Genomic DNA, 22,645 nt, shown 5'->3' on the forward strand with positions numbered 1-22,645 from the left:
CTGTGGAACAGAGACTGGGGGGAAGAGCGGGGAACTGTTGGTTTAAATATAGCACTAAAGCTTTTTTTATGCTCCACTGAAGCTCCATCATATATGTTTGTGTAAAGTCCAGAAACTGGACTTTCCCTGTGCTGGAGGAGGCCGACCAGTCTGACCAGTCTGCAGAGTCCTGAGCTCATCCCCACACAGCGAAACTTCCTCCAGCATCACTTCAAGGTCAAGGGCAACAATATTATCCCTATGGGGCAATTTATCATTCAACCAACACTAAGCAATTTATACAACCACAAAACCACACTCATACTCATATGTCCAAATAAAAACTAGAAACATGACAAACAGTGAGGGTGAAGGCAATGGATTCCTAAATCTATCTGTCCTACATTTTGGCAAGAAAAGTCTTGTGTTGGTATTTTCCACCATAAGCCTGTGTCCTCGTTGTCCTCTAGCCATGGCAGGGGCTGCCATGCTTCAGGTCGGGGTCCTGATGCCATTAGTGGTGTTTATTGGGCAGCAGGGGGCTGTGAAGCACCACCCAGGCCTTTAATCAGAGGCCTGCCAGGCCATCCTCACTGTTCACCTGATAGCTCCATGTTAATTACATAGCCTGGACCAGGCACGGGGGGGTGCGTCCTTCAGCCGAGACAGACAGACACACACACACACACACACACACACACACACACACAGAGGTGTCCTCACAGCCAAAACACTCCTTAAAGCTGAGGCCTGAGACTGTCTGTAATTCAGTTCTTGTCAACATCACAAAATATTAGTTTTTCAAAGAATTTTATTAGTTTATTAGTTGTTCAAAGTGTCTGTTTTATTAGCAAAATATAAGTGTTTTCTTCAAATAAAAGCTTACGTTTTTGTCAAGCTTTCACAGAATATTAGGATTTTACTCTCAAAATATTACTGTTTTCCTCAGAATATTACAAAATATTCTATTTCAATCTTTAATATTTATTCACAAAATATTACATTTTCCTTATACGAACTTAAAAACTTTCCATGATCTTAGCTCAAAATTTTAAGACTTGTCGTTTTCTGTTCCTTATTAATTTAAAACCACAACCCCAATTTCAAAAAAGTTTGTTTGTAAATTTGTAAATCACATCAACACATATTTTATTCACAATAGAACATAAACAACATTTTAGTTGTTGAAGCTGAGACATTTTACCATTTCATAGAAAATATCAGCATCCCCACCTCTTCTTTTAACAACTGTCTGTAAATATCTGTGAAGTGAGGAGACCAGTAGCTGGACTTTAGGAGAGGAATGTTGTCTCATTGGCTGCTCAACAGTCCTGAGCCTTTGTTGCTGGATTTTTTTGTTTTATAATGCACCAAATGTTTTCTATAATTGAAAGGTCCGGACTGCATGCAGGCGAGTTCAGCACCCAGACTCACTTCTTCTTTGCATGATGCAGCTTTACCTTTAACATTAGTGGACTACACAGTGAACTGTGTTCACAGACAGTGGTCCTGAGCCCATGCAGTGATGTCCAGTAAAGAATCATGTCTGTTTTTAATGCAGTGCTGCCTGAGGGCCCGAAGATCACATGTATCCTAATTAGTTAATCAGTTGTCAAATGCTCCTCCATTTGTTTTTGATTTGCTTTTTTGAGATGTGTTGTTGCCATCAAATTCAAAATGAGATAATATTTTCCATGAAGTGGTAAAATGTCTTAGTTTCAACATCTGATATGTAGTTTATGTCCTATTGTAAATAAAATATGTTGATGAGATTTGCAAACATTGCGTTCTGTTTTTTTCCTGTTTTTATGTGTTTTACACATTGTCCCAACTTTTGGGGAATTATGGTTGTGAACATACAGTATAATAAAAATAAACTATTTTAATTTTCTGGAAATATTCTAAAGTAAAACCTGCACATAATGTCTGCTCACAAAACATTAAATAACATAATGAGAAAAAAACATATGAAAACATCCTCCATACTGTAGTTTTCTCTAAAACTCATCATATAAATGTAAAGTGAGAGAGCTGCAATGATAAGATTAACTATACTTTATTTAATATACTTGTCTTAAACTATTTCATTATTCTTTTGCAATAATGACTAATTTATAGTTGTAAATCATCATTTTCTTTTTCTCATAATAACAGACCGTTTATAATCACATGTGACATGAACATTTCTCATTGTCTTTGTCTTATGTGAGCGTAAACTTAATTGAGTTGTGGACTGTTCGACAAAACTCATCATTCTTGGCTCACAGTATTTCTGAAAGTTGTTTTTTACTCTTTCCTGTACACACTCAATGATATCGTGTTTGTAATAAGTATGTTCTTCAATATGCGTTTTAAAAAGTAAAAACGCTTTCCTCTGTAGTTTTCCTGCTGGTTCCAGTCAAACAGCAGTGGGAGGCCGTCACAGCTGATCGGCAGGGAGAGGGTGGGAGGATAGCAATGATGGGAAATCGTCATGGAAACACAGTGGTGGGGGGGATGCTGAATGCTGTCCACCCTGCAGGGCCACAGCTACACACAGTCTTGAACTCACCATGAAAGAAGAAGCTGTCACACTCCTGGTGTCGTCCTCTTCACTCTGCAACAACAACAGCCACTGTTAATTTACTTCACTGTTAATTTAAACACTTCTTCTGATACTTATTAATACTTCATTATCTCAGCACCAACTCTACAAATGTAGCTGATCAGACACACTATTATCAGCAGGGAAAGTCTTCTGCCACTTTTTAGTTGTACTTTTACTGCATTTCTCTGAAAGATACTGTATATTAGTTTCTGGTCAGTGTAGTTTAGTGTATTACGTCTTCAAAATATTACAAATATTTTCTTAAATGAACAAAGCATTGTCCTAAAATTATCATGGAAATTTGTTTCTCAAAATCTGACAGAATATGAAAACATTTTACTCAAAATATCATTTTTATTGAAACATTACTACTTGCTACTTTTTCACAACTTTTCACTTTCATCTTGAAGTATTACAACCATACGTTATTGCTTAAATTTTTGTAGTACAAACTAGTAATATCCTTTTCTAAACAAAATTACTCATAATGATAATGAATTTCTTCTCATTATGTAATCGTCAAAATGTGTGTTTAATTCCTGATATGTTAAATTTTCTTTTATAAAAATTTTAAACTTTTTTTTTAATTTCTGGGTACAATGACTTTTCATTATTATAATAATAATAATAATAATAATAATAATAATAATAATAATAATAATAATAATAATAATAATAATAATAATAATATCACTTTTGGTATTATCATTATTATCATCGTTATTCTTATAATTATCTGCATCCTTATTTTTTTCCTGTAAAATGTGACATTCTTGCTACACCATTTGTCTTTTTTTTTTCAGAAATATTAAGATTTTCCTGTTGATTTTCATCCAATCCCTGATGTCTTTGGTCATAATTATCTGTTGTCCGACTCCTGGTCTTGTGAGTGGTGCAGTGTCTACAGCAGGGCCTGGACATGCATTAATAATTATCCTTGGGATGAGAACGTCCCTCTTGTTGTGTAATTGTTTCAGTCATTATATAAGAATCGTGCCGACTGAGAGCGGAGCTCCCTGAAGGACTGATAAAGGGCTCAAATCTAATGAATCCATTCAGTTCTTTAAGAGACTGTTACAGCTCTCAGAGGCTCAGTAAAACCCACTAGAGAAGCAGCTTTCATCTCTCCACCTGACATCTGTATTTACCATCTACTGTCAGCGTGGCAGATTGCAGAGGTCTCCTCTCCACGTGTTAATGAGCTCCGTTCCATCTTTTCATTTATTCTCCCTTTTCTCCACAGATATAAGAATTCATCTCTTTCATGTTCCTCATGCTCATTGTCTCGCCGATTTCTTCGTTTCTGTTCTCCATTGACTCCTTCCACGGTTCCTTCCTACAGCAGGAATTCTGCACGTTTGGATCTACCACAGCAACTCGTAAGTTAGCATGAGTGTCCAGGGCTGGATGTGAAATTAAAGAGCTGGAGGAACGAGTGTGTGAGCACGGCTGTCAATGTGCACATCTGTACAACAACCCATGGGTGTGAGGACACACACATTTTCCTTCTGTTGCTCTCAGTGTACATTGTGTAGATCGTAGCTCTCAGCAGCAACGATGGATGTTTAAGAGACGACATTTTCAGCAGTTGTGTGGACAGCAGCTTAACTATCCTTTGCTACATGTTTCCTGTTACCACATTTCAGCTTCCAGAAAACCAAAGCTGGATGACTGAGGATGATGGTGGTGGGTGATGGTGGCTCATTTCTTTTGTAGGATTTTGAGGACTACTCTGCATCTTTTTGTGGTTGTTTAGCATCTTTTAACTGAGCTCTTTCAAACAAGTCAGTAACATCAGAGGCCGTGGTCCTCGGGCCTGTTTACTGATGGTTTCACCAATCCACAGGTTTATGTCTGTATATTAGTTTAAATGCAGTTTAATGGCGTGTACCTGCTAACACTGCATCTCCAATAAAAGTTAAGAGTTCAGTGTAATCTGTTTCAGTTCCATATCAAAAACAAAGATCATTTTTTGTAAAATTCGCTGGTTTCAGCTTTTCAGATGTGAATGTTTTGGGTTTTCAATGACATTTTAATTCCCATTTTGTGTAAATCAGTTTTATTGGGATAAAAACCTCCAGCAGATTCTCCTTTGAGTCATCGTGAATCTTCCTAAGTTTCAGGAGAAACCTCCTCTTTCTAAGCTGAGGAGACATGAATGGGCTCCTGGAGCAAAGTGTCTGTCTGTTAGCATAACAAAAGCCTTTCCCAGCCACTTCCACTCCTGCGTCTATTCATGCTGTCAAAACATGACCGGCTGGCTCTCCCTGCTCCCCTCTTCAGATCCTCTGACAGCCTCCCACCCCTCATCAGCATTCAGGAGTGGCCCTTTGTGTGCCAATTGCCCGTCCTAATTGGTGGCGTTTACAAGCTGCTCCGTCAAACTGGTCAGCGGTGAAATCCTGCAGAGTGCTTGATCAGAGAGGGAGGTTGGTGTGTGGTTCAAAAGGCCGGTCAAAGGAAGGAGGAGATGCAGCATAAAAAGAGCAGAGACTGAATGAACTTTGTCTGCTGACATTTTCATTTGTAGTGAATTCTCCCTTTAAAGTCACTGTTGTTGCTGCTTTCACACAACAAACCAAAAGATCAGACAGAAAAATCCTTGTAATGGTTTGTCTTTAAAATCTAGAGCTGATTTGTTTTATCAGGAGCCTCGAAGGATAAGCTCGTGATCTTCCAATCAGTGTGATAAGTCATCTTATCTGTCAGCTGGATTCATCAAAGTTATTAGATACATTAATGAGAAAAAAGCCACTTGTGGAGATTAAACTCGAGGTCACCAAAAGAAAAGATGGATCCTCAGAGGAAGGACACATTCCAGCAGCACAGCAATGTTTAAGCTTTATTAAACTGAAAGATTGGACACTTTGTTGGCTGGTGGGTACAGGTCTGCTAGTTCAGAGCTGCTGTATGGGGTTCGTCAGGGCTCGGTGCTCCATTACTTCAGTCTGTTCAATTCTACTGTTGCCACGACGCCACAACCATGTCTCCTACACAAATTACCTACTAATTGCCCATAAGTCTGTACAGAGGACAAATTTGCAAATCATTTTTTTACTTTCGGCTCATCCTGTAAACACAAAGTCGTCATAGTGGATCATGTGGTTTATGCGGGTTACTTCCTATTTCTGCTGCCGTAAGCACATCATACATAAAATTAATATTTTATCATTTTCTTATATTTTGATCTACAGCAAGTTGTTGAAGAAGATAATGATGCACATGGTTTTAGTTCCACTGGATAGGATGCAGGTGTGTCACATTAGTGTGTCCTGCCTCATGGATTGAACAGTGTGCCGCATACAGAAAACTGGAGAAACTCAAACGTTTGATTGGTTTTGATATTTAAACCCGTATGAAGCAGATTAACATTCAAACCTCCTGGCACCAGTTAATTCTGAACATTTTTTCATCTCTAGTAAAACATCCAATCAGAAAAACCTCCAGTTTTTGTGAGTACAGCACTATTAAAATAATTTATGAATTCAGTCTGTGATCTGATTAAATGTTGGTTCTGTTTCCTTTCACGAAGACAAACCTGTGAGTCACATGAGTTTTCTAATCTGCTCATTGGGAAAAAAGCAAATCCTGTTGTCTGCCGCATTTGTATATACGTTATTATTTAAACACAGCTTCTCAGTTTCGCTTAAATGATTATTTATTTACTGAACAACAACGGTGAATGTACCGGCGAATGTTCCAGGAACTGGATCAAACTGACTTGTGTTCATAACTGTGGTGATCACCTGGGTACTATACCCACAAACCTCTGCAGCAGAGGCTGAATGCACTTTGAAAAGATAACTTGTACATAACAAACTGTGTTGTCGATCAACATTGGCCATGGAGCAAAAATCAGCTTTTTTGGCTCAAGATCGGATCACGTTCATGTCTCCAGAAACGTTTGGACCCAGATCAAAACCACATCCAGGAACGTGTCTTGGTTCTTAACTATGTGATTGCTGTAGAAAACATTTTAAATCACAAATTTTACTTGTATAACTGAGGCATTTATATTACGTCTCGTCCCAAATCATTAATAATATATGGTTAATAATCGCACTAACATATAATAATGAAGTTGTATTTATTGTGCCAGTTGTGTGTCTTTAATTTCTCTGTTAGCTGAAGGTTTTACACCTATAAATTAAATCATTACGTTGAAGCACTCGTATTATGAGTGCAGGACTTCCCTATTAATTACACATCTCAAATCAAAGCTCAGCACTGCAGTCGTGACCCACTGAGCGTCTGAAAATTGAATGCTCCTAAACAGTCCAGTGAGACGGGTGGAAACGTATTAAAGACTCTGATGAAGTCTGCTTCAGTGACGCACGACTAAGCTTTATTACTTAAAAGGACTCCAGACTCCTTAATCCCACTCCAGTGTGGATGTGATGAAGCTGGACGCATTCACTTCCACTTATTTTAATAAGGTTTTTATATCAGACAGTTTTTCCCGTTTATCCAGATTACTCTCTTTTTGAATTCCACGGTTTGATTGTTTGAGCACATTCTCAAATCAAAATGTCAGCAGAAGGTTAGAGGAATGACTCAGTTGGTGCAGCAATCACCTAAAAAAAACTAAAAAAGGTTGGTAGTTCAGTTCCTGGTTCCTTCGACCCCACTTCAAAGTTTGGACAGGACACTAAACCTCCTTTAGTATCACTGTCCAACAATGGTTTTCCCACAGGAATCAATAAAGTATCTTTACATATAGGTATTATGTCTCTTTCAAGTAATTTTGTCCTTTGGATTTATCTGGACATTTAACTGTCCCTGAACTTCATAAAATCTGCACTTTGAGCCAGTTTCCACATTTGTCTGCAGCAGGAGCTCAGCGGGACACATAATTAACCTACTCTATAAATCTGGAGACAGCTCTGAATGAAAAGGGGTCTGGGAACAGATATATTTGATCCTGTTTGGACTAGATGGACCATTGAATCACAAATAGACAGCAGAGACACCTGTATATGGACAAGTTCTCTGCTGTCACAAGGCCATGAACCAGTGGGGGAGTCACATGTTCTGTCACCAAAACTACCAGAAGGTTGAAAACATATTTTCCTGCAACAGGAACACATCAGGACACATGAGTGTTTACAGCACAACAGCTATATGGTCAGACTCCTGAACCTGAGGATCAGTGTTGTTGGGGATGATGACACTTAGAAGCCGTTGTATAAAGCCGTTGTTGTTCAGTGACCAAATAATCACGGACTTTTTGCTGCAGACAACAATGTACCATGTTTGGCTGTAATTTATTTAAGCCTTCATGTGACACTCATCAATTCAACCCTGTGAAACACCTTGAATGGCACAGAACTATGACCTACAAATACCAGGAAGAAAATGGTCCCAGAAGACGTCTGGCACATTGAGGCCTCCTCAGAATGTAAGTAATGAAGGATCTCACACACATTTACATATTAATTGAGATTTTCAAACAATTGTTTTTTTTTACCAATGGATGCATTCACATCAGGCTTTGAGTCAGTGGGGAATTTAATGAGAGTGCAGACAGATAACGAGTTTGCCGGTTTGTGCGCTCGGTCTGAGAAAAACCACTCATCTCACCCCAGGAACCCCTACCTTATGTAATCTGCCCTATCATGCACTGCTCTGCTGTGTGATTGTTTGAAAAATGAAAAAGCCATTTTGGAGCGGGCGTCACTGTGAAAGGAGCCGCCGGTTCTGTAGCATGGCCCTCGTTGTTAGAGCCCACGGGGGTCACTGGAGGTCAAGGGAATTATGATTACGCCACAGCCTCCGCGCTCATTCGATGGGCTCCATATTCACCTAAATGACCCCTTCACAAGTGAGCGACTGTAGGCTGGTGATGAGACGGGACGACTGTGCAAAGGGGAGCATCACTGTTGTTCGGTTCGCCGGTTTCATCTTAACAAGATGAGGGTCAAGTTTTCCTTTTTTCTTGTTAAGTTATATATTTTTTCACAGACGAGCAGAAAGTTAAAGACATGTCTACATTTGTGTGTCTGTTTAGTCTGAAAGGTCAGTGTGGACATGGTCCTGAGGATCACATGACAGCTGTGATTAGTGGCTCTAATGTTGTGGCTGATGGGCTGTGACCTGAGCAGGTGAAGCTTGTGCACAGATTGAATGAGTGAGGTCACGAGTGGCAGTGTGCAACGTGTGCATGCACAAGACAAAGACATGTAGAACAGATGTTTGACTCACCCTCCTGGAGACGGTGGGTTCACTGGCCAGAGATAAGGAGTCGCTCCTCAGAGACAGGAGGTCGGAAGAGCCCATGTCTCCTCCGTCAGGGCTGGAGCTCACACCGGGATCTGTGAAGACCAGGTCTGAGGGTCTCTGAGAGTCTGAAGGTTCTGCTGTACTCGCTGCTGACTGGAGCAATGCAGTCAAGGCTGATGTCTGACAAAACACAGAAACATTTCATTATTGATCCTATTTCTTTGTTTCATCACATCAGAAACTGTGAAATGACCTCCACAGCTAACACTGCTGATTCGATTGTATTCAAACCTAAAATGTTCCATTTTATGTCAATAGGTATGAGGGCTATCAAACAGACTGATTAACTCTGCAGTTACTGCAGGAATCAGAGTGAACTCTGAGCTGAAACAACTTTATAAGTGCAGTTCCCTGTTACCAGCAGAAAAGAGAGAAATCTTAACAAATGAACAGGTTTCTCTTCACAGTCACACCTCAGTGCTCCCACCACCCTGAGCTGAACCTGACCTCCTCCAGTCTGACCCCGCCCCCCCAACAGCTCCAGTCTTCAGTTAGTGGCCCCCGAACAGCTCCGAGCTGCATTACCATATGAGAGTGTTCACTGCTCAGCTAAACGTCCGCCTGCATGCCTGAAAGCGCCGCTCGCCGTCTTCAACGCGCTGCCTGCGCCTGTTGAGCACAATTAGGCCCCAGTTGGCAGCAGACATCAGCTGCAGCAGTTTAACATCTCAGAGCTGTGATTGTCCTTTAACTGGAGTCCCAGAGGAGCTAATTATGTCTGCACTCGCCACAGAATATAACCCTAATTCTAAAAAAGTTGGGATGATGTGTAAAATGTAAATAAAAACAGAATGTAATGATTTGCAAATCTCATCCACAATAGAACATGTTGGAACTGAGACATTTTAACATTTCATTGAGAATATTAGCTCATCTTGAATTTAATGGCAGCATCGCATGTAAGAAAAGTTGGAACAGGGGCAACAAAAGGCTGGAAAAGTAATTGCTGCAAATCAAAAACAAATACAGGAGCATTTGACAACTAATTTGGTTAATTGGCAACAGGTCAGTAACATGACTGGGTATAAAAGGAACATTTCAGACAGACAGAGCCTCTCAAATGTAAAGAAGGGGAGAGGTTCACCAATCGGTGACAAACTGTGTAAAAATTCTGGGACAATTTTTGAAAACTTTTCCTCAATGTAAAATTGCAAAGACTTTGAAGATCCCACCATGTACAGTAAATAATATCATCAAAACATTCAGAGAATCAGGAGGAATCTCTGTGCACAAGGTCAAAACTGGATGTGCTGGATCTTTAAGCCATCAGGCAGCACTGCACAGGGCTAATTCTATACTACATCACTGCATGGCTTCAGGACCACTTCACTGTGCAATCAACAAATTTCAGTTAAAGCTGTATCATGCAAAGAAGAAGCCATATGTCAACACGATCCAGAAGCACAGCAGTGTTCTCTGAGCAGAGGCTTATTAAAATGCTCTTAGGCAAAATAGAAAACCTTTCTGTGGTCAGATGATCAGGTCAGATGGTCAAATTTGAAATTGTTTTTATAAACAATGGACACCGTGTCCTGCAGACTAAAGAGGAAATGGACTATCCTGGGTCCATGCCAACACATTGTGGGGCAACTGTGGTGCAGGAAGGTAGAGTGGTTGTCCACCAATCTCAGAGTTCTTGGTTCAATCCCCAGCTCCTCTGGTCACATGTTGAAGTGTCCTTTAGCAAGACACTGAACCCCAACTTAGTTGCTCCTGGTGAGTGTTGGTCAGCTGCATAGCAGCTCCCCCATCTGTGTGAGTGTGAGTGTGAATGGGTGAATAAGAAGCAGTGTAAAGCGCTTTGAGTGCCAATAGGTAGAAAAGCGCTATATAAGTGCAGACAATTTACCATTTACCATCCAGCTTGTTATCAGCAGACAGTTCAAAAGCCTGCATCTCTGATGCCTCTCCATACGGGGAGAGGGGATGGCAGTAGTTTTGGAGTACAAATACCTGGGTGTCCACCTGGAAAATAACCTGGACTGGTCAGTTAATGCAACATCAATTGAGCACGTTCAGACAGACTGGTCACAGTCAAGTGCTGCTCAGAACAACACAGGAGATCCTTTCTCTCAGTGGCCAACTGTTCAACTCATCATCCTTCTGTAAAAAGGAGGGGGATTGAATGGTCAAAGTGGACAAATAATATTGTTTTTATTTCATTTATGATTTTTATTTCATTTATGTTTACTCCTCTAGCTGGGTTTTTTCTTACTTATTGACCAGTAGTTTATACTTGTACTTGCTTATTGTCTTGGTTTGGTGTAAGTTTTTTCTTTTCTTTTCTACTTTTCATGATAGCACCTGTTACAAGGAAACACAACTTCCCTTCAGGATCAATAGTTTGAATGTTAAATCTTGAATACAGGTTTTAAAGCAACACATGCTCCCATCAAGACAACATCTCTTTCAGCAAGACAATACTATCAAATCCATCACAACAGCAAGGCTTCACAGGAGAAGAGTCTGGGTGCTGAACCGGGCTGCCTGCAGTCTAGACCTTTTACCAATGGAAAACTTTTGGCACACCATAGAACAAAACATCTGTCAACAAAGGCTCAGGACTGTTGAGCAGCTGGAATCCTGCTTCAGACAAGAATGGGACAAAATTCCTGTCCTAAAAGTCTAGAATGTGGTCTCCCCACTTCCCCGACTTTTAGAATCAGTTGTTAAAAGAAGAGGGGATGCTACACAATGCTAAACATCACCCTGTTCCAGTTTTTTTTTAGATGTTGCTCCCATCAAATTCAATTTGGTAAAATTGGTAAAATGTTTATGTTCTATTGTGAATATTATATGGGTTGATGAGATTTGCAAATCATTACAATCTGTTTATATTTACGTTTTACACATTGTCCCAACTTTTTTGGAATTGAGGTTGTATGTTTAGTCTCATTTTCAACACAGATTATATTCTGTGCATTCATGATGGCAAAAACATTTTTGAAGCCATGAGGACTGAAGAGTTTCAGCAGCTGCAGATACAAACAGATGACTTGTTTAAGAACCAGCTGAACTGACAAATTCACCAATGTTCTGTATGATAAGTCACAGGTGGCAGAAATATCAATATGTTCTTTTATGAATTCTTATAGGAACTGTACATAGTGCTGGAAAATCCTGAGCAGTCAGGCTGAGACAAAAGAAAGTCAATAACCTGACGTATTTCAGTGAATAGATTACAATTGTATCTAGAGTAATTTACTGAACCTTCGACAACATCTTAGCTATGCAGAGTTACCTGCTCTTAGTATGTGCATGAATGAGCAAAGGTTCCAGATACAGATAATGAAGTGTTTATAATGATGTAAAGACTGCGTGCTTTGATTCGTCAGCAGGCTGATCTGTTTTACTTCACAGAGCCAGTTGTGGAAATGCAAATCACAAGGGAAGGTTTGTGGTCATAACCAGTGGTGGATGACGTACTCTAAAACTGTACTTAAGTACAAATACACAAACGAAAATGTACTTTAGTCAAAGTACCCACTGACATTTCTACTTAAGTAAAAGTAAGTACGCAATATATATTTTACTTATAAGTAAAGTAAATATTAATAGTAAAGGTACTTGACTATTCAGTTACTGCATACAGGCTCATTTTGACCACTGTTAATATAGCAAATAAGTCTTTAAATAAGACAGTGGATGGAGGAACTGACACTATGTTTGAGCCTGGTTTAAAGAAGAGATTCATGCCTCACCAGTGAGTTGTTGTCATAAAGAAAAACAGAAAATTAGTTAATTATGAAATCTTTAAAGTAATGTGATTGTAACATGTAGCACATCTTTGATTAGAAATGTAGAGGATATTTGCTATTAGAGGAAGTGGAGTAAAAGTCAAAGAAGCCCTAATTAAATCACCTGAAGTACAACTACGTGAGAAGTGTACTTAAGTACAGTAACAAAGTATTTATATTTCTTTCCACTACTGAGCTGGTAAACTGCGTCTCTTATGGAATCAGTTTCCTGGTGCAGTTTAAGTTCAGTGTAGTGGAGAAGTTGGAAGTTGCACACTAACACGTCTCTGTGTTGTGACGGGTTGAAACAACGTTTTTTAACTTGAAGGTGTTTGTGTATGTTCCTGGGAAGAAGTGAAGAAACACAGAAACACAAAGAGCAGCTGGGGCTGGAGGGAGCGGTGGAGTGATCAGGATCAGGGTTTAATGAGCAGGCTACTGAATGTAAAGGCGGTGGATGGAAGCTCAGTGTAACACATCAGGCTTTAATTGGTGTCACAGTGTGTATCATCACAGAGCTCTGCACCTATATATCATAAACAGAGAGCAGAAAGGGTGAAGGCCACTCAGTCCTAACATCTGTCAGCAGTGAAGAAGAAAACAGTGAAGATTTCCCACCGTACTTCTCTTCCTACATGTCCTCCTGCTGCTGGGACTTGTTTACAGGTGAACCCTGCTGAACCACAGTATGAGGCACACAAACACACAAACTGTCAGATTATTTAGCCTGTGCCACACACACTGACTGACCACTTGATTAGGTATGTCTGTAGAATCCAGAGGATTGAAGATTTTGAAGATTATGATGCAGTTTTTTGTAAAAAAGTTTTTGCAATGGATAAATTTATAGAGGCTGTTGAACTGGACGTCTTCAACCCAAAACCAGAGGTGGAGCAATTTCACCATGAAAACATCTCCACCACATGTTCTGGAAAGAAGAAACAGGTCACCCAGTTGTGCACAGTGTGTTTTCAGATGTTTGGTGGAAGGACAGCAGCAGAGAAACTAAATAATCAAAGCTGCAGACTGACGGGGAGAAGAGAAGAGCCATTCAGAGAGAAAAGAGAAATTTAGAAAATGAAAACCATGAACTCGTGCATGTGACTCATAGTGAGCGGGCCATCGCTCTTTAGGTGGACCTCTCTCATAATTCCTTCATACTGCTCAAACTGCCAGTTCGTCATGTACAGGTAGAGACGGGGAAAGACGGTTCTGCAGTTTCTGGCGTAAACACTATCAGAGAATTCTGCTGCTGCAACATTAATCAGTGTGGATCACAGCTGGACCTGCTTCAGCTTCAAGTCTGAATGACAGAAATCGTACTGCACACACATGAAGCGATAATTGTTTTGGCCCACAGAGTGACTGCATCCTTCATGAGGATTTGTTGTGCACCAATTTAAGCTGCTGTCTCATGCGTGTCTCCATTTGTTTTGTGTTGTTTTAGTGTGGGATGACCTCTGCAATAATCTGCTGGATTTAGAGGATTTTGCTGTGGCCGACGTGATGTGACACTACAGCGGCAACAGTGATGGAGGGGTTAAACCCGATAAGGTGGTGAGCGTACTTCTGCCTCCCCTCCCCCTCACGTGGATTGGCATCTCCCTATTTCCCATGCAGCGCAGAGCGAATCCCCTGGTGCACACTCAGGCCTGTAAATTGTTTATCAGACACTAATGCAGGAGCCTAATCCTATTTGCATTCATATTAGTTCCCCCGTATCACCGTCTGAGGGACTTACTTATTTGAATTCTTCTGAGGGGTAAATAACGTTATGCATGATATCAGTATCTCCATAATTCACATCAGTAAAGTCAATTTGGTTTAAGTGCTCCTCTGCCGCGTGCCACGGAGGTTCTGAGGAAACTTATTTGGAAGCGGTTTGGATCAGTGAGCATGTACACACGAGGGCAGGAATTGGAAATCTATCAGAGACGAGCTGTGAGAGCTCACGTTCAGTCCTTCAGTGGCAGGTTTAAATGTACAGGCTGAATATGAGCTGCACAGCCGTCCCACAATCTATTTTTTATTTCATCCACCACTTTGATATCAGTCAGGCTACTAAACAGAACCCCCTCTCCCGTCTCCCAAAAGCGACGTTCCTATGAAACTAAGGCCATGTGTAGTATGGGGGGGTCCCGACTGTCCTCAGCAGGGAGGGGTAGGGAGAAGCAGGGTGAAGTGTTTATAGAGGCAGACTCTGAATGGGAGATCATCAGTAAATGTCAGTATTTCTGTGTTGACTGTCCTGTAAAAAATATATTAACCACACAATGAGCTTAGTTTGATGCTGCTCCATGCGTCATGTTTGTACACGACAGTATTTCCATATCGTATTTAACTCTTCCTGTATTGTGTCTCTTCACTAAAAACATCGCAACTCCTACTGCTAACATCTGGGTGCTGCCCTGTGTTTCCACAGTGGACCAGTCATTTAGCTCTGATGACGAACACTAGGCTTAAAGGTTTGTCGGAGTTCACAGGGAGACAATTTATCCACCACCCCTAATGTTTGGAGGTCTCTCACATGAGTGCATTTCTTCTCTATTGTCTTTCTTCTTTTAATGTATAGTTAGTGCCTTGTCTGAGGACACATTTATGAATCATCTGTGCTAGTTTTGTCTTTTCTCATTTGCTTATGCAGAGTTTTTGTCTTGAAGGCAGACCCCCCTCACAGACAAACCTTTCAAATATGAACAACAAACTCAGGGAAGACACGTCCCTGCTCTTGTGCAGCGGTGGCATGTTACTAAGTGCAGTTATTGTTGTTTTTATTCCACTGCACTGACCTGACAATTTTAATGTCTTTACACTTAAAAACGTTTTAATGTAAATCATATGAAAACTTTCTTGGTTATTTACTAATACCACACACTTCATTTTCTATGAATCAGTCGGTTACTAACACGGATCATTTCAGCTCAAACATCGTGAGAGACTAAATACTGAGTGAATGTTCAGCGAAAGCAGGAACACTGTCCTGAATTTCAAAAACCAAGACGTCAAAGATAAAAGCTAGTGGATCATTTCTTCTCTTGTCATTTAAACACACAGTTGTGGAAATAAAAAAATGTAAAACAGCTCACAATGAAAAATACATTACTGAAAACATCTTAAATCCATGAAGTGACGTGTGAAAACTAGACCAGGATGTATAATTACAACTCGAAAGCCACAAACTCCGAGAACAATCCTGAAAATAAAAGAAAGCAAAGTGAGAGTGAAGAAGAAAAGCTGACAGGGCTTTGAACCTGATCAGAGACGCAGTTTAAACAAAGAACAAAGGCAGCAAAAGTGGAAGAGAAAGAGCTACCTGAGAGGAAACAAAGGACTGAGGAAGACGAGGACATGAAGCCCATGAATATGGATGAGGGGCTGGTGTGCCTGTTATTTCCCATCAGGCCCTTCTGTCTCTACACTCACCTCCTCCGCCTGACTGATCAGCAGTGCCGGGACGCTGCCGCCTGACTCCCCAGCTTTATCCTTATTGGCTGCAGCTGACATCAGCTCCTGGTCCTCCTGGTCCTGGTGGGAGCCAGCGTGGTCCTGATGCTCAGCTTGGATCTGATCTGGAGACAAGATGTGATGTAAACACAGGTTTAAAATCAGACTTTCCACCAAAAAATCAACTGGTAAACTCTGTAAACTGTCTCCAGTTTGGTCTCTTCCAAACACAGAGTCTAACTTAATAACTTTAATACCTGAATGTCTGAGAGTTTTTAAACTGCAGTAAACACATCAAACCAACACTGGTCAGACATGATCTGAACATCTGTCTTCATGTAAAACCTTTTTCTTCTCACCTCGGTCCAGATGTGACGGACTCAGCCCTGAGTTCTTCTCATCTTGTAGCAGATCCACATCTGATCCCAACTGGTGATGGTGGACTGTAGATGGATCAACTTCTGCTGGACTCAGGTCTGGTAAATGAATCTCAAACTGGTGCTGAGGCAGGTCTGGCTCCCACTGCTTCTGCTCTTTGGCTGCATTTTCAACATTATTTTCTTTGTCTTGAACCTGATCCTTAATATGGTCTTGTTTGAGACTATTAGTATTCTGGTTGCATTTATCCTGGGCTATTCTGTCCAGTTGGTCCTGCGGTGGGTCCATGACGCCGTCTGTCAGTTCAGTGTTGGAGCCCTGCAGCTCATGACCCTCCTGAAAATCTCCCTCCATCACTGAGCTCTAAGACAAACACAGTCACAAATTCAGTGATAAAGCTGATTTACTTCAACCTGGGTCTCTGTTCACTCATTAAAGTAATACGATAACAAGTGTTACTACCAGTGGTCCTCAACCTGTTTTTTACTGGGGACATATTCCAACCTGGGTTCATTCGTGTTATTCCTCTGGTTTCCTCCCATGGTTCAAAGATATGCATGTTAAGTTAACTGGTTACTCTTAATTGCCCGTAGGTGTGAATAGGAGTGTGAATGTTTGTCTGTGTATGTCACTGCGTGTTGCCCCTGAGACAGACTGGACACCTGTCCAGCTAGGAAAGGCTCCAGCTCCCTCGTGACCCTACACAGGATAAGTTGTTAAGATGATGGATTGATGGTTTTATTTATTGGGGGTTTTCTGACATTAACACAGATTTGCTTCTGATTACACTGACCAACACATGGGACAATGGAAAAGTCCAAAGAGCAGATCTGAGAAAGAGGATGGCAGATTTGCCAAGTCAGGAATGTCTGATGGAGCAGTTTCTAAACAACTGCAGATTCCAAGATCACAGGTTCAAACTACAGCAAAGAAATACAATCTAGTGGCAGGTGGAGCCACTTTGCAAGATCTGGAAGAAGAAAATAATTGTCCCACTCAGCTCAAAGGAGATTAATTTAGATGGTCAGGAAGAACCCAGATGCTGCTGGATTATCAACATCACTGTACAGTGAGGTGAGTTTTACATCAGCACAGACTTAAAGGCTTCTAAAAGATAAAAAATTGTCAAACTGCGTTCAGTTTTGGACATCAGAGATATGAACCCAAAGTTGTGAACCCAACTCTGCGGAAACCACATGCATTGTGATTGAAAGTCAAGTCTGTGCCACAGAACCACCAAATGTCACTGAGCTGCACCAATTCTACAGAGAGAGGTGATCAAATATCCAACCAGAGTTCTGCCAGAACCTTATTGAGTCTGTGAAAAGTGAAACTTGATAAGAGACATTTAACCAAATGTTGGCTCTGCTCTATGTGTAGATTTGATCATTTTAAGTTGTCAGAAAACCCCAAATAAATCAACCCGTCTAACAAATTATTGGGGTGTCCACTCATTACAGATGTGTGTTAATCCTTCTGCATCATGATGAGCGTCTATAAACCTTACTTGTTTTTGCTTTTCTATTTTATGCTGTCATCTGCATCTCATCTTTTTACCCAAAGTGCAGCATTTTAAAATCTAATCATCATTCTAAACGTTCCTCTGTTCAGTATTAACATGTACCGTGTCTTCACTCCACAGCAACACTTCCAACAGTTTCCAACAGAAATCCCATGGGTGGTAATTATGTTTGAGCACAGAAAACAAAGACTGCATTTCATACTTGGATGATGACTATTAAAAAGAGAGCTCTCCGATTAATTAAACACACTGTCTTTAAGTAACCTCTGCACATTTAGCCTGCGGGCTAAGCTAATTTACGAGGAAAACAAACGAGCAGTCCTTTTATGTGAACATCTTCACATAAGAGTCGGTACCATGGAGAATACGAAGAGAACTGCAGTGCAGATCTCCCTGAATATTCAACTTTGTAAATGCAAATGGTTAATAACATAACTTTTTGATACGATAAAACTACTGCACTCCCGTGTCATTTGATGTGCAGTCCTTGCGGGGCAATGAAGGAGTCATCTGAGCCTTTCCGAGCCATTGCTCCATCCTGCAGGAGGCTCACAGTGTGTTTAATATCCATTTCTGGAGGATCATTACCAGCAGAGGAGACGAGGAGGTGCGTTCACCTCCGCCACCATGAAGCGTTTTAATGAAAGATGCTTAAAAAAGCGTGAAAATGCCATCGCTAATCTGCTCGACCCATCTGTGGAGGAGCAGCCTCAGATCTAGTGGCTCGCTCCATTTCACCCCGTCAGTGCAGTGAGGCTCATGATGAGCCTAAAGAGGCTCCTTAAGGAGAGGCTTTCACATTACTCTAGTTTGATTAACCAATATTTGTTCAGCATCGTAGTTTATTTACTTCTCGTGGACGCAGAGCTGGGTCTGCACTGACCTGCTCCGATGGTTTTCCAGAACAAACTGTCAGCTGCAGTGGTTTTTAAAAGACTCACTGTGTACAGTTTTCTTAGCTCTGAAACCAGCAAACAACCAGTTTTCAAACCAGTATCTGTCAGTTCTTACTCAGCTATCACAATGATTCAGCTCCTCACTGACACTGACACCAGAAGCTCCTGACCATCTGAAAACGTATGTTTGTTTCGGTCTAGACTTTAAAGGACACCTTCACTGATATCAAATGTGCTTCCTCTGGTTCTAGTTTGGGCAGTACATGTACATAAGTGTCATTAAACTTCTGTCTGACTTTCCCACATTAAACTATGTCTCTACTTCTAGCAGAAAAAGATGACATTACTTGATGACATTACTTGAAGGAGCCTTCTGTTCCCATTATGTAATTTTGTTGCTCACACTATGGAGTTTATGGTCAACCTGGTTTTCCAGAGCTCCCCCAGATGACATCATCTGAACTTTATTACTGAAAAACCCTTCCTGGCGAGGTCATCTGGAGGATTTTTTTCAACTAGAATCAGAGAAATATTTTAATATAATGAAGTTATAAAGCATTAATGTACATTTACGCCCTATTAAGCCATAGAAAGCAAGTTGAAAATTTAGACTTGAAGCTGAAGTTTGATCTTCAGAGGAACCTGCTCACTGCTGCAGGTTCAGCACTTCCCTGTGTCAAAACTCACCAAAAACTAAGATCCTGTTGTTAATTAAGTACAGTTTGTTCAAAAACTATGAAAAAGTCTGAAAAGTAAAATTACTCATTTCACATCAGTAAGTATGATATTAGTGGATTATAAACATTGATCATTAATGTGTTTATCACTTTTATGTTGCAGCTGCTAATAGTGTATAACCTAATAATGTGACGTATGTTACACGCTGCTGGTCAGATGCTGAATTTCATAATAAAAGCCCGGGGATTAAAATTTATTTAGTTTTTCAAATACGATCCTGAAAACTGTTACCAGATATGTGTGTTGGAGTACAAGAATAATATTTGTTTCTGAAATGAAGTAAAATCAAAGTAAGAAGTAACAGAAAATGAAAACACTTATGTATTTTAAGTTTCAAATACTACAGAATGGTTTTATTCTTTTAATTTTAATTGAAACTACATGAAAAAGTTGTAATGACGGTGCTCCATCGGTGTTAATTACTGTTAAAATTAGTGTGTTACTCTATATTTAAAGCAAACTTATTCAACGTGATCATGAACTGTTTCAGTTTTTCAAACTAAAATTCTAAATTTGATAGATACTTTGGAGATCTGTGGATTATCACTGTTCAGAGCAGCGGTCTACAACAAGTAGCTCGCCAAAGGGTTAATTAATCCTATATACATTTGATTAGATATAGATTGATTAAGCAACTTTTTCTAACGTTATTTGAGCATTTTGGAGACTGACATGAAAGTGTGTATCGTTCTCTTTCTTCTCAATCTGCTGCTTAGACTACAATAAAAAAAAGAATTGCGCGCAGACACACTAAATACAAAAATACATCAAAAACTTTTTTTTGATGTTTTTATGCAAAATGTGACTTGTGGACATCAACATTTCTTTAAGGTTCAGGAAAACAGCTCATCAGATTGTTTGGGCTGAAATAAGCTGTGAGAATAAATATTATATATTATTATTATTTATTATTTATCCCATTTATTCTCAGTAGCTCTGAGCCATTTTCATTTGGTAAAAGTAGCTCTCGGGAGAAAAAAGGTTGGAGACCCCTGCTGTAGACAATGGGAGTCTTGTCTTTTTTTTTTTCAGTCTCACAGTAATACAGTTATCCACGTTACACTGCAAATCATTGTTTACAAGCCTCAAACCATTATGGGAACTGTAGTTCCAAACCGTTGAGCGTGGTTAGTGAAACAACTGATCAAGCAATCAATTGAACAGTCATCATTAAGTAAAACAACCAAAGTTTCAGCTGTTCAACAATTAATTAACAAAGCTCCTGCCAGCAGCAGTCAGCTCACCCTGCCATCTGAAGACCAAATGACTCTGCTCTTACCTGGAAATCTGGACAATATCTGCTGCAGATCCTGCTCCTGAAAACCTGCCAGAGCGTCTATTGTCCAACGAGAGCCAGCTCATAAACACCACAGTAAATATGTGTTTCAGCTGATGAGGAGATAGGCCACTTTCACTCTGCTCCTGATGAGAGGAAAGTCTCCTCTCAGTTGTTGCTCTGCTATTTATAGGATCACAAATCAGATTAGGCCGTGGTGCTGAGCTTAAACACTCACTGACCTCACCTAAGAGTCCAGGTAGAGCAGCAGCTGATGGTCATACTGTTCCCTCGCTGCAAATCACCTGGACCATCCACGACTCTGGGAGCATCACTGGCTAGCAGCACTGCAGAATCAGGGTGTCAGGCTGAGAATACCACCAACTACTTTGGGCAGTTTTGTCTTTGACAGGACCCAGGACCCTGCCGCTATGGGCATGTGCTGTAAACATTTGGCTGTTTTAGCTACTCAGCTCTCAACAAGTCTAGAAGTACAGGTTGTTGCAAGTATGAACACTTTGTTAAGGCCAGTTCAGAATGTTTCTGTGTCTGGAAGGAAAATGCCATCACCTTCCCCCTAGTTAATGGGGTTGGACCCTGGGGTCCGGGGTGGTTCTGTGCAGACTCTCCATGGTGCCACATGACACGCTGTACAGGTAGCAGCCGAGTAAAGCAGCAGCTTATTTTAAACATCGAAAGTCTTGAAACATTTACTTTGAATTCCTTCTTGTAAAGCTGCTTTAGTTTGTAATTTTGTTAAAAATCACACATAGGAAGTTTTCTTCTTCTTCTTCTTCCTGTCCAGAGCTGCCACCATGTTTTGTAACCTACACATGTGGATTACGTCTATGTGTGCTCACCTTGAGTATTACGCGTCTTTCAGCTTTTCTGTCCCTACATGTAAACGTCTATGTGGACGCAGAGAAAAGGTGTTCTGGGTAAACCTAGGTCCCAGATGCCACGATGTGTACATCCCCCAAATCTAAACTAGGTGTTGTGCAGAGCTGCATGTAGACAAACTGATGGGTAACATCATAAAGTCGGCAGACAGGACCCAAGTGCGAAAGAAAACATCGAAGAAAAAAGCTGGAGCAGCTGCAGGAACAGCGAGGAGACGAGGTTTTGTTCTCCTCCCCTTTATTCGTCTATTTAGTGCAGTGATTTCTGTACTTTCTGCTCCGTCAGTAAACACGTACATCTACCGTGGAAATATAACAGAAACAGACAAGCAAACGTGTAAGAACGTGAGAATTATGCACACGTATCCAGAGAGGAGCTCAGTGTGGCCCTCTGCAGGCACAGGTGGCTCAGCAGCAGCAGGTAAAGGTGATTGCAGCCACTTCCTGTCCTGACAGCTGCTTCATCCACAGTGACACATCAGTGCTTATAGTTCATCAGATTCCAACCAACAACAGGAAAATACTCCAGTACAACTAAACCACCACCTAACTGAACGCAGAGATCAACTTCATTGTTTAGCCGCCACCCCCCACCCCGCGCCTAGTGGAATGAAGAGAATCTCGTTGGATGCAGGAGAAAGTGTGAGGCTTGTCTGTGGGAGGTGGAGCTGACAGTGCGCGTCTCCCTCTCTCACCCACCTCTCCCTCTCTCTCTCCTGTCTCGGTTCTGCACCCGCCGGATCGGGAAACAGTTTGCAAACCCACAAACTGAACCCAGCACCCACCTGCGATGCTCCAGGATGCTCCTCCGCTGTTAAACCCTCTTCTCCTGCCTCCTCTCGTCCTCCCACTGTCCCGGGGAAACGCGCGCCTCCGCGCCCCGATGTGAGTTCGCCCGCGGGCAGCGCTC

The 22,645-nt window shown here is 40.9% G+C and overlaps 1 protein-coding gene across 1 annotated transcript; it reads right to left on the reverse strand.

Annotated features, from left to right (window-relative positions):
- Positions 1 to 776: 776 nt before the first annotated feature.
- Positions 777 to 22,637, reverse strand: LOC137108833 (uncharacterized). The gene is made up of 5 exons (XM_067493914.1): positions 22,521 to 22,637; positions 16,386 to 16,767; positions 16,006 to 16,151; positions 8,768 to 8,965; positions 777 to 2,575 (listed from the first exon to the last, which is right to left on the reverse strand). The coding sequence occupies exons 2-5, from the start codon at positions 16,756 to 16,758 to the stop codon at positions 2,399 to 2,401; spliced, it is 894 nt and encodes a 297-aa protein (XP_067350015.1). The 5' UTR covers positions 16,759 to 16,767; positions 22,521 to 22,637; the 3' UTR covers positions 777 to 2,398.
- Between the last annotated feature and the right edge of the window lie 8 nt (positions 22,638 to 22,645).

Source organism: Channa argus, chromosome 23, assembly GCF_033026475.1.
Source record: "Channa argus isolate prfri chromosome 23, Channa argus male v1.0, whole genome shotgun sequence".
NCBI classification, from domain to species: domain Eukaryota; kingdom Metazoa; phylum Chordata; class Actinopteri; order Anabantiformes; family Channidae; genus Channa; species Channa argus.